General features: G+C 37.4%; 1 protein-coding gene across 1 annotated transcript in view; it reads left to right on the top strand.

The window, feature by feature from the left end:
• Positions 1–13,613, top strand: part of phactr3a (phosphatase and actin regulator 3a) — a 51,990-nt gene extending 38,377 nt beyond the window's left edge. The window contains exons 7-12 of the mRNA XM_055166458.1: positions 899–1,052; positions 11,632–11,687; positions 12,032–12,093; positions 12,176–12,316; positions 12,567–12,643; positions 13,063–13,613. Coding sequence (XP_055022433.1) covers positions 899–1,052; positions 11,632–11,687; positions 12,032–12,093; positions 12,176–12,316; positions 12,567–12,643; positions 13,063–13,078 — 506 coding nt within the window. The 3' untranslated portion in view covers positions 13,079–13,613. The remainder of the gene's footprint in view (positions 1–898; positions 1,053–11,631; positions 11,688–12,031; positions 12,094–12,175; positions 12,317–12,566; positions 12,644–13,062) is intronic.
• Positions 13,614–13,618: the final 5 nt, after the last annotated feature.

Here is a 13,618-nt window from a genome sequence, read left to right as displayed (position 1 = left end):
CAGTTTACTGCATATTTGTGAAGTGTTCTCTTGATAAAGAAAAATGCAAAGTAAACTATTTTGACTGTGAAATTTGTAAAAATAAACTATTATGTGGATTAATACCATATGGTTCTAGCTGCCCTATATAAGAGTGGAAATGTACCTACAACTCTCAATTTTGTAAACACTGATAATTATCACTGGTCAATCGTTAATATCAAACTAAAACTATTGAGAATGTTATTAAACCCTTTGTTAATCCTGCCTCAGTTGTCAAGGCAGGATCCTTCAAGTGGACAGTTTTCAGAGTGAATAATAAGCCTACTCATTCAAGTAGCTTTTTCAATTGTCACCTGACTCATATGATGCAATATATGACAAGCAACAGTTTTCACTTAAGTTCACTTTAAGTTGCACTTAAGTAGTTCAATATACTAACTTAATAACAGATACTTCTTACTGTAAACAGCTAGGACTGCATTGTACTTAGCCCATCTGTTCAGAAAGATATTTAAAAAGATGCTTGGATGAAATGTATTCATTCTAAAAAGTTGTCTAGTTAACAGAATTAAGCCTTCTTTTACTATAAAAGCAGTACTGTTTACTCACAATCCTATTCTCTATCCCAAAACAAATTTCACAGTTTTCAGTTCTGACACTCTAAAAAGTGTTACTAATACTTACAACATTAACTGTTCATTTTAATGCTGTGCACCTAGATCTAATAATCAGTGATGTAGCATGAAACATATGACTTTCTGATGTATTTGCACTGCTACAAATGGACTTCTTGTTTTTGTTTTGAGTGTAAGTTTGTATATTCTGCAAATTCTTGGTGCTATGAGCAGCTTTGAGTCTTCACACATCTATCACAAGTCTCCTATTTGCAGCTAAACTTTTCTCATGTTTGGTGCAGGCACACTTCCTCGCAGGTTAAGGAAGGAGCTACTGGCTGTGAAACTACGAAACCGACCCAGCAAACAGGAATTGGAGGACAGGAACATTTTCCCTGCACGTAGCGACCAAGAACGCCAAGAAATACGCCAACAGATCGAGATGAAGCTTGCCAAGTAAGTTCTAGTATTCACCATGTGTCCATCCGTGGGTTTGGAGAGTGAAAAACCCACATAGTCCAATAAGGAAGTCGGAAGTGGGAGTAGTAGTAATTGTTACTATATTAGTGGTAAATTTGGCTGTTATATTGAAACTGATAAATTAGTTGAAACTTACTCTGCCGACGTCATGTACAAACTAGGAATTTTTGTCACACACACTTTCAAAAAAGGTAAAATTGCCATTTGTAATTGGCCATATTTAAGGGGCACTATGCAACTGAACTAGAAAGGTGTCTGCTATTGCATGCCAGAGTATGAAATTAAACTATATACTGTATAAAGAAGCCAAGTAAGCAAGTGTGACGTCACCCATAGTGTTCGGCTCCGCTCAAATGAAGGTCACGAAGCTACTAACTGTTACAAGCACGAATTTAGAGCCAAGCTCCATGTTAGGAGTAGGAATTTGTTAACAGACAAAATAGCGAAATAAAAACCCGAGGATCATGTGGAGTGGGTTAATATGAACATTTTACACAGTATTCCAATTTAAGTCAAGTGGAGCCAGGGAAGGGCCCCCATGCTAACTTACTATTTAGAATGCAGTGGCTAGCACATTAGCTACGTCCATTTATATATACACTCTATGAGTTACGTATCAATCTTACATGTTTTCAATTACAGATTCTTTGTTTCAAGAAATGACCTTAAAAACATGTATTCTTATTGTGTGTGGGGTCACCTCTCCACAGACCTTTCCTGTAACATGGCTTTTTGGTGTCTCTTGCTTGTCTCCATGAAGACAGAAGTTTAGTGCCATACTTTGAAATATTCCAAAGTAACAGCATCTTCACAAGACAAGCAGATGAAAGACTCTTACTTCAAAAGTTTAGTGAACCTTTAAGTACACATTGTCCACAGACTATACTTAATTTTTCTTACAAGATTTTCTAGTAGAAGGTTCAGCTTTATTCTAATTTCCATCAAAGTTGCATAAGCGTTCACGGTAGGAGGAGGTGGGTGAGGAGATTATCATAGTTGATTTATGCTGCACAGTCTGCCACTGCTCTGAGCTCTGGTAGAACAGTCAAGAACATTATGCCAGCTCTGGTGTAACACTTATCAAGTACAATCAATAAAACCCCTTATCTCTCTCCAAACTAGGACTAATATAGCTATTACTGTGGTGGCAATACTTTAAATTGGGCCAGTATGTTAAAAGACTAAACATTACAATAACATAGATTTGTACTGACTTTACCTTTGTGGGTTTGTTTTTTTTTGGTATTCAAGCAATCTGAAAAAAGCATGTACTCACCCTGACATTACCTAAATATCTTTTTTCATACACTAAGAATAAAGTATGAAAAACATACAATTTAACGTGATGGCAGATGATAATGATGCCATATTTAAATATACAGTTTTATAGAGCTCATTGTCAATTAGATTTAAAATAACTATACAATTTACTACTAACTTTATTGTGATCTACCTGTTCCATTCTGAAAATCCTTCAAAACTCTAATCTATGTGTTCAGCTAATTAGTGGACAATATTGCATTGTAGGCTATAGTTTGAGATATTTAAAAATATGTCAATTAACTTTCAGATAAAACTAAATTTAAATTGTTGTATAATATATTTCGTGACAATGTTCAAAGTCTTAACTCCATGGATAGGGAGTCATTTTCCCAGAGGTGTTGAGCTAAGAACCAAGAAGCTTTTCTTAAAATAAATGGTCAGTTTAGTGCTGGAAGTTTCTCCATATTACTGGAAAATACCCTCCAATACCAAGCGTGTACTTTTGACATCATTCCCTGTGAGAATAGTACAACTAGGTCTCAAAGCTTCTTAAGTGCAACAAGTTTTATGAGGACACAAATTCCAGGAAGCCTCCGTACAAGACACAGAAAGACAGTCTGTTTTCTCGACCAATGGAAAAACTCTGTGTCCAGACAGCCCAGTCTGAGTGTGTCACAGGACCTCAGCTCTTTCACACCATTGTCCCAAACAGGGGCTCACCACACTGTTGCATAACCTACTGCTGTACCATTATCCTCCTCTCCTTTGCTGATCACAGTTCATTCTTCGAGGTATTTGTTGAAGATACTATGCACCAAAGCTATTTTTAGAGTTCTAGGGAAGAATAGAAAGGTGTCATATTCTCACGCAGGAGGAAATATGGGTGTGACAAACACTTTGCATATAAGTGCGATGGAGCCTGATGTCGGCTTATGTAAGAGGCTGCAGCGGTTTATAGACAGACCTTATGTACGTGCTATTTCTCCTCTTTGTGGTTTAATAGAATAAAAATACTTATTAATATATGCATACTGATGATAATAATAATGATGATAATAATAATAGTAATGCATGTTGTTTTTAAAAGAAGCTCAAAATTGTTTTAGAATTTAGTGCATTACTAATTTCATACTCTGCTGAAACAGAAAATGCACATTTTTTTCACTTTTACGCTATTACTCTAGCCACAGTTGCCCTGGTGTAGATTGATGGATTGATGACGCCAGTCCGTACCATCAGTCCCTCTAATCCTCTCTCACACACACACACTACATACTGAGACAAGGTGTTGAAGTGTCTTGCTCAAGGACAGAACAACAGTATGCAATAGGCAAATGGAGTTCAAACCACCACTCTAACCAGGCCTGCCACAAAAAAATCCGAACTGCAATAAATTGCTGAAGGAAATATAGATGATGAATTATATTATTATAACAATTATAGCATAATATCAAAATGAATGTATGCCACTGACACAATAACCCTTGAACAGGATTACCCCCCAAAATATTGCATATATACAGTATGAGTGAAAAACCTGAACTACAATAAATTAATAACAGAATGAAATGTTTACATCTATAATGAGTCATCATCAAGTTATTCATTCAACCCTCTACAGCTCAAATCTTATCATGGTGCAGAAAAACAAGACAACAATATTTTCCCCTCTAGTATAAGGCAAAAGTACCAATGATAAATACAGACTGTACATCCAAGAATTTAAATGATTGTTCAGTTCATCAATTATTGAATGATAATAGTAATATAATATGCCCCCAGTGTATGCTTTGTTATGATCTGTGGCAAATTGGTAAATAAATAATTATGTAATAATTGTTTATCATCTTTATAACAAACATGAGGAAACAAGCAAACTTTTCTCTCTCTGGTGTTTTCTAATGAAAAGAAGACACTATGTACAGTATCATGTTGCCATAGAAACAAATGCAAGAATGTAGTGTACAGTGAAGCTAAAAATAGCAGTGAACATCCATCTATTTTAATCCATCCAGATATAAAAAGTGTTATTCCGTGACTAAAAAGAACAATTTCAATTATACATTTTCCAAGAATTGTGACATTAACTTTAATGAGTTTTTATTCCTTGGATATTAATACGAACTACCTCATACTCATAACTGTCAGAGCATATTGATCAATGATTTTCTCATGTACACACTCCATCATTGGACAAAAATTTTAATAGTTACACCCCTAACCAGTAGTCATACATATGCATGATTGCTATATTTGAGCACACCCAGCCAATAATTCAATGGAAAACCTTTGTGGACCAGATCAGCCCCTGAGGATAGAGAGGTCCTGTGTTCCAGTGAATCCAGATATTGCTTTTTCATGTTCATGTACAGCGCATTACTGGCACACTGCACCATTTTAGAGGGAAACCCGGTCTAAAAATAGCCATGGCGTGTAGGCGGACAGTGAGCCGAACAGAGCTCAATTCCTAGGGGCATTGGTGCTAAATGACAAAACAATCTATCAATTTATGCTTGTGCAGTTACTGCATGGCTCCCAGCATGAATTCAATAGCAGTTTTCTGAGTTTATGAGTGACTATAGCAACGATGCCCCACTGTTACAATGGAGCACCAATCAAGCAGAAAGTCAATTTGATAATGATAACTCATCACTCCATTGAGGCTCTGACAGATGACCTTTTCTATCTTTAGTTCCTGGCTGTTGGCTGCTGCCCGGTGGAGCTGTACTGTTTCTAATTTTAGCCTGTTCAATAATGCACACATAAGCACTCCCTCTCTCTCTGCAAATGTGTTGTCGGGATTTAAACCAGCAGAAATAATCACCACTGACAATAGACTGAAAGAAATCTCCAGAAAATCCGTTGATGGTGTCTTTGAGCAAATGGCAGCTAAAACAAAAGAGGAACAAGGCGAGCATCCGCACGCCCACACGCCACTTTTCATCTTTTTGTGCTACTTTCTGTCAGGGCTTTGTTTAGTTTTTTTTTTTTATGTAGACACCCTAATGCGTCATCCTCCTGGTATTCTGGGGATACCTTACACACCCAGTACGGATGTGGGGAAGTGATGAGCGAGTGAAATAGTGCAGTGAGTCAACTTTTAGTGCCGAGTACCACAAATGATCCTATGTAGCAGAGCAGGGATAATGAGGCTGTAATGGGCACTAATGGTTGCAGTTATATTTTAGAATTTGATTGTCTCGGATGGAGGGTATGGGCTTGTTATAAGGGCAATCTGCTATTTTTAAAAGAAACATCCAAACATCTATTTTAAACCAGATTTGTTTTATTATTGTTATTATTATTAGGGGCTGAATTACGAACTTGAAACTAACTGACCAATGTCACCACTTTTTGAAGCTATAGCAAAAATATAATAAATCTGTTTAATTAAGATGTTGCTTTTGTTTATGTGATTAGCTCTAAGTTTGTACCAATATGTGAATCCAAAAACCTGGTCAAAACATCTGCATTTGGAGAGTTCAAATTCTGTCTTCTCTAAAAATTATTTTCTTTGTAAAAATTTCTGTTCTTTGGAATAGATTTTAAAATAGTATTGCTACCATTGGAACACAGGGATTGTAATGTCACGTGGACCTATTGTCTGTGCCACCCACTGAAGAAACCTATTCTCTAAATAGCAGCTCTTATAAGGACGCCCCGGTCTCTTTGTGATAGTGAGATCCCCATTAGTGTGTTACTAGGGAGAAAGAGACCAGTGCTGTTGCTACGGTAACGCTGGTCAATAACACAGATCACTGAATCCACCAGAGCTTTGACAGTGATTTTCTGTTTCATCAGTTTAAAAGGCAACAGTCAACACTACAGGACACACTTAGCTTTGTGTTGGTTTGTCAAACGTACCTGCTGATAGTGCTTCATACAAACTGAGCTTTGAACGTGACAAACTTGATCTCAGATGATCAAAAGGGGGCTTCACTGAGAGGCAAGGCTTTTCACTGTCAATACTTCGAAACAGGACTAAGAATACAAGGGAAATCAATGTTACAAGTAGTGCTGTCCCAATACTAAAATATTATTAAAGGATAAGGCTCATTACTCAATACAAATGTCAATACCACAGTCAAAATAAAAATTAAATAGATAAATAAAATCCTTTGATAGAATAAAATCATGTGGAATTTTCAACATAAAATAGTAGTAGGTCTTATGTCTGATATCAATCAAGACTATAAAACTATTCATAATATTGTTTATGTATCAATTTGCCTAAGATCCAGAATACACACTTCTTCTATACCTTATGAAATGTGAGTCTGGTAACCAGTAAATCTCCCCATTTTCAGACGGCCCTGATTGAGAGGTGGATTAGCCAATCAGGGACGAGCACTGTCTGTTGTATCAGAAAAAAAAAAAATAAAGGGAAAGAAATCTCACAGGGAATGAAAAAACATCACAGATTTCTGTAGAATTCATGAGCGAGGCACTAAACTTTCTTAATCTAGAGAAAAAAATAATAAATCTGGGTTTGACCGGGCTTGAGGCGCGACCGAGGGTGATATCTGCCTGTATAAAAAGAGATATCATCAGGATTTATCAGGCAATGTATCAATACTGTACTTTTTCAAATGTTTTCTCTACAGTTTTTTTGTATTAATTATTACAATTATTTTTGACAGCCCATTTCAAGTAAGAGTACATCTCACAATAACATTCTACTGTATTACAGATGTAACAAAATATCTCATAACATTAAACGACAAACCCAAGACATGAAGGTTAAATTCACTAGAGATCTCAGGTCTTGAAAATATGTACCACAAACAAACCCTGCATTACGCCTATCTTTTGAACATCAAAAGCCAGCAAGCCCAGTGTATGCCAGGAGAAAAAATACTGTAGAATAGATAGATCACAATAAATCCAATGATTTTAGAAGCATTCTCATATTCCTCTAAGAATTCCCCTTTTTCTTGTGGAAATTTGGGGTTTCCCCCCTCACAAATATGTGACCACTTCAAATGGACCCTTGTGAAATTCCTATCACCCAATTATCCTCCTTCTGTGTAGTGATGAGTAAAATCTGCAAATAGAAATTATGGTTTATTTTAGTTGCATGTATTTTTAGATTTCTCATATTTACCATAAATACACTGGAGACCACCACCAAGTAATTACTTACAGTATTCTTGGATGTCCAGTCGTATGTGCTAATTAACAAAGACCTATTTGTCAGTGAGTCATTACACACAATGTTAGGAGTGGCTAAAAATAGCACCAGCCATAAATTCCAGTAAACAGTTTTGTTACCCTAGACTGAAAAATATAGGTTGATTTAAAGAGGGGTAATAAAATGAACAAATCTCTAATTAGAAAACACAATGTAAGATCTCCTGCTGGAGGCCTATACTACTAATTCTTTAATACGTTCTTAATTGTTCATTGCAGTAGTTCAGCTGGTATAGATATCTCCTACTGAACACAAGGCAAGGCAAGGCAAGGCAAGGCAAGTTTATTTGTATAGCACAATTCGTACACAAAGTAATTCAAAGTGCTTTACAGAATAAGAAATACATTAAAATCATAATAAAAACAAATCAAAACATAAATAATCATGAAGATTAAAATTAAAAAAGAGAGACATAAATTGGAGAGAGGAGTGCGGATTGAAAACCTTTCAGTTATATGCACAGTTAAACAGAAATGTTTTGAGTCTGGATTTAAACAGCGTCTACAAGGTTGCCTGTTAAATGCCCATTACTAACATTGCATACTCATTGTGTCCTTAGGCAAGATTATCATATTGCTAATATGTGTATTGGTGATTGGAGAGACCATTGGAGCAGACTGATAGCCATTTCTGTGTCAATCAGCCTCAAGGCAACTGTGGCTATAGAAGTGAATAATCAGTGTCATGGACTATAGGCTACTATTGGAAACGTGTAAATGAAGCCATATTATTGAGTAGCATTTGTTATAGGACAAATATACTGCACAGCAGGGATCTCTAACCTTTTTCCTCCTGTGAACTACATTTTGTAAAATGAAAATGCCAGAGAGCTACTAATTTTAGCGGTCACCAGAAATGTAGTAAATATAAGAGCCATGGTGAGCTGAAAAAGAGGTAAAATTAGATGTCTATAAAACATGACCCATTATCTAGTTATCAGTGAACAAAATTAGGTATCTAAACTATACATTTACAAAGAAAATAGGCATTGAATCAATCAGATTTTAGTTATTCAGCGCAATATGTATAATTCAGAAATCCCATGGTGAGCTACTTGGAAGGCGGTGTAAAGCTACTAGTAGCTCCGGAGCTACAGGTTGAAGATCCCTGCTGTACAGCAATTGACTATAGACCATTGAGTAGTACCACCTACAAAAATATGTGGATTTCATAATACCACCAGATCTGCAGCAAGTTTATAACAGGACTAATCCAGGTTTCTACTAGAACTACAAAAGAATCCACATACTACAAGATGGAGATTGTGTACCACCATTCGTACTTGTACCACAGGTTAAGAACCACTGCTTAAATACATACTACATTATACTATACACATATAGACTATGTAGTGCCTTTACGTTTATATCAAGTGGCACCAATGACAGTGCAAATCATACACTCTATGCTGTATACTCTATGTTTGTGAAATATTGAAATCTTAAAATCTTAATTATCTTAATTAGGGATGGGATCAGTGATGAAATTTGCTGAATCGGATGTCAGCTTCAAAATATCGGTTCAGCCGATATCCTGGCTGGACACGTAAATCGATGTAATAAGATTAATTACTGGGTGTAGTCGTCTCAGAAAGTCTCAGAATGTTTGAACTTTTATTTCTAAAGCTGTTCTGTAGTTACTTGAGAGAGAAATAACAGCTCCATAACACATTTGGATCAGTTTTGTCTTATTTTATTTTAGTTTTAAGGAAATAAATGTTAAAATGTTTTTAACTGCTGCACTAGTATCGGTTTCTCCGTAGTATTGGAATCGGTATCACAACTGAAAAAGCTGGATCACACATTTCTTATCTTGATACATTCTCACTGATCTATCATCATCTGTATCATGTTATTGGCACGTGTCCAGTCCTGTGAGTGTGACCTAACTTTGAAGCTGTCCAAGGACACAACTATAAAGTGTCCATTGCACTGTTAGGATGAAGGCGCAGAGAGGACCTGCTGTGATGTGACATTCTGCCCTTCATAGGTGTGCTCCGGGACAGCCCGCGCACCTGCATTTATTATTCATTTTAAGTCCAGTTCACACAAGAGACACTTTGGGTTTGGGGGTCCTTTAGAGTGCTTTGAACAGGATGCAACTGGACAGACTTAAAACAAATGTTATTTAGGGTTGTAAAGGGGTACGGGAAGTGGAGGTGTGCCAGGACTTTTTGTAAACAAAAAGCACAGACAAATAACACTGACTTAAATCTCTCTGAACATTATGTGCTGATGAATAGTTGCACAGCACCATGTATTTGCTTTTAGTTACTGGTGTTTTTATTTCTGTAAAATACCAGTATGCTTTCTTTTTGTGAGTACCTTACCTGATTGTCTCAATGGAGATACTTTACTGACATAGTTTTCCAGTCAAAGCAATAACATCTCTATGGAAACAAGCAGGTGGCAAACCCTCCACCAGGAATGTTACATCATTCACCTTTAATTTTAGCTATATATCACATATATCTTTTTGCTATCTTTTGTGCTCCTTATTTAGAATGTATTATTACATTTATATTTTTACTCTTTACTCGTTATTATATTATAATGTGTGAGCTACTGTGTCCAAATAATTTCCCTTGTGGATCAAAGTTTATGTCTAAGTCTATATTTATGCCAGTGGAAGAAGTAATTAAATGTAATTTTAAAACAGCCTTACAATATACTTTGTGCTACTTTGTATTATTTACACAAAAGCCTACCTATAATATAGACTAAAGAATAGTGATTAGAAGGATAAATAGATGGTAACATCACGATTCAAGAGAAGAAGGTAACTAGCTTCAAGGCCGAGTGTCACTTTGACATGAGTTACATAATTTCAAGTTGTTCCCTAATACTTAACAATTATATGACATTTTTGACTATACTGTATTGTTAAAGTAGCCTAAAATTGACTTAACACCCATCCAGTGTAAATGGCAAAAAACATAGGCCCATCTTATTTTAGGCTGTAAATAAGTCTTTCTCAGCTTCAAGGCAGCGCTGCCATGGTAACCTCATTAAAGTGGCAACAAGTGACAAGATGGAAGAAATGTGTGGGATGGTAATGTCTCCACAGGGAAAGAACAATATTAGAAAAGCCATATTTGTAGCCCATTTGGATCATAATTGAACAAATGTACATTGGGCTTTGATATAATTTCTATATAAAATGTGTTTAGTCAAAGCTTAATGTTCAAGTAATACTGCAAATTCTAAAAATTATAGTCTGACACAAAATTAAAATCACGATTGTTTCAAAAATAACTTACTTGAAAATAAAGATGGGCAGACAGTACAGACCTAGTATAGTAATGTTTTGTGACACTTATGTTATAAAGTCTAAGTAGATCAGAGTTATATTTCTGCAATTGAATGAAGTAATCATTTACATTTTAATTAGCAATTTTAAATTTGATAAAGTGCCCTACTATATGCTATTTAAAACTGAAGAATATGTGTATAGGCTACATTTTGAACTGGGGTGGTTTCATAATTATTATCATTTGATATATATTTTATGCTACTGTTCTTATAAGATACTCTCTTTGCCAAAGTGGCTCAGTTATTTACCAAAATGGCTGAAATCCTGAGAAAGCGTGACTTGCAGCCTAATGCAGAGCTCTTACCTCACAGTCGTGTGAGCGAGTGTGCTAGTAGCCCAGTGTAGACAGAGCAGCAGAAAGGCAGGCAGGGGCTGGGGATGCCTCTCTAGCTCCACCCAGTGCTCATTATGTATGCAGTAACCAGGGAGACTAGGGCAGCCCATCCTCACGACCCGCTTCAAAAGCTCCCGGAGCGCAGGACTCGTAGTAAAAAGCTAGAGCAGCGGCAGAGAGAGGATCTGGGAGCAGGGGACTGTTTCTTCTGTAATGCCTTTACATCGAGGACGTGCCTTAAAACAGAAGAGATTAGTTCTTTGCTAAACTATCCAGATGTGGGGAGTGCCTCTGCCTAAGTATCACAGCCGCGCTTTGGATGCGAGGTGGAGACATAGGAGATTCCTTTGCCGGACGCGTACAATTAGGAAAGAAGTACTACTCAGGCTATAGAAGAAGTGGGACCTCCAAGAGTCCAAAATGGTTCAAAACGTGGTTCTGGTGTTTCTCCGCAGGCGGCTGAGCCAGAGACCAAATGTGGAGGAGCTGGAGAGTCGGAACATCCTCAAACGTGAGTAATAATACATTTTGCTAACTTACATTTTACTGATATTGCAACAGAAGAAGTGTATGGAGTTTAAATTGTGCTACTTTGCCTTTACTATGGTGGCTAATATGGTGCATAATTCAAAAGCTGGAGTACGCATGGGTGCGCACTGTTCACAGCATTGAGGTGAACTATAGGACATTAAAACTGTATGACAGATTGTTTTGAGACCTTCAATTCTTAAAGCCACATGAATCCACACTCAAATAAATTGGACTTTAACATGTTAATAGTTATAGACACAGTGGAAATGTAATGTTGTATAGCTGAATTTCTGATTCTCACAAATTGTTCTTATGTGATTTCAGAGAGGAACGACCAGACAGAACAAGAGGAGAGACGGGAGATTAAACAGAGACTAAATAGAAAGGTACCATGATACAATTTTTGGAAATAACTATGACAAATCATATGGTGAATGTTTACACTAATTAATTTCATTTTTTCTGCAGTTAAACCAGCGGCCGACAGTGGACGAACTGCGAGACAGAAAGATTTTAATCCGTTTTAGTGACTATGTGGAAGTGGCCAAAGCTCAGGACTACGACCGGAGAGCAGACAAGCCCTGGACCCGGCTCTCAGCAGCTGATAAGGTCAGTCTCTACCCAATATTACTGAACAAGTATGAAGCTGTTAAGTAAGGCCCAGTGTATGAGGAAACAATATGAAGGATGACTGTAGGGCCTCAGGGAAAATTTTGACTTTTGACCCCAACTGTACTTTTATTTGCCTAATCCACAAATTGAGCCTCAAACTCACCCATAAACTGACTATCATCTTCACTTGACTGTGTTTTGTTTTGTGTAGTATCATTCACTAAAGCTCTGTTCCTCTTTTCTGCAGGCGGCAATCAGAAAAGAGCTGAACGAATTCAAAAGCACGGAGATGGAAGTGCACGCATCCAGCAAACATCTAACCAGGTCAGCGGACTGGACAGCAGTGTTTATGTGTTCAATGGCATGTTTGCATGATCTATTCTTGGCTACAGAGAGTTATTTTTAGCTCCCTCTTCTAGTCTAAGAGCAGCGTGTAGCTAAACATAGATGGGAGTGGCGCTAGAGAGGAGGATGGGGGTGGTAGAGGGTGTCCTTAGGAGATCTCCTTCAGCTGAACAAAGAAAGATTATAGAATGCTAGCGTCCTTGGCTAAGCCTGAGCGGTAGGCAAGAGGTCCACAATGACATGGAACAATGATCAAGAGCACATGAGAAAAGCGGCTCTTAATGTTATGAGCACAGTTCTATAAATAGAACAACCGCTGAGGTTATAACTGTATGCTGTGAAGGGTATGCTGCATTTACAACATGCTAACATAATATATTTGTATTTTTCTGTTGCAGGTTCCACCGACCGTGAATGCAGAGCTTTCTTCTGTGAAGAAATGCAGGTCTTAGAGGTTTTCTGAGGCTGTGGAAGGCTGCTCAGAGCTGACAGTTCAAAGAGCCTGGAGCCTCCTTGTCTTCGGTGTCTTTAGCATTCCTCTAGTGCCCTTAGCCGCTGTACCATAAGGAGGCAGGGTCTGAGGAAGAGGAGGAGGTTTTGTGGCAGAGTGTCCTGGAGACCACTTAAAGCTGCCACTCAATGGACTGAAGGAGCATCTGCCTCTGTGGCAGAGGGATACAGTGTTGTCAGTGTTGTTCATTTTGTACTATTTCATGGACTCCTTTGACGAGGCGGCGTGATCCGTGTAGTCGACGAAGTTGTGCATGTGACCAGCTTCACTTTTTTTACCTGAATAATGTGTCACTGGGACTGTGAGAACTGTGCAGTCTGATGGGGACAGGGTTTGATATGAACTGTACATACAGTATGTCAATGATTGGGACAAAGTCAATGTCCTTACTGAAAAGAGAATACCTTTGTAAGCACCACTTGTCTTCAAAATACAAGATCTTT

The sequence above is a fragment of the Boleophthalmus pectinirostris genome, unplaced genomic scaffold, assembly GCF_026225935.1.
Source record: "Boleophthalmus pectinirostris isolate CB_2022bp ecotype Guang Dong unplaced genomic scaffold, ASM2622593v1 HiC_scaffold_8, whole genome shotgun sequence".
Taxonomy (NCBI): Eukaryota; Metazoa; Chordata; class Actinopteri; order Gobiiformes; family Gobiidae; genus Boleophthalmus; species Boleophthalmus pectinirostris.
This window is presented reverse-complemented; position numbering and strand designations above follow the sequence as displayed.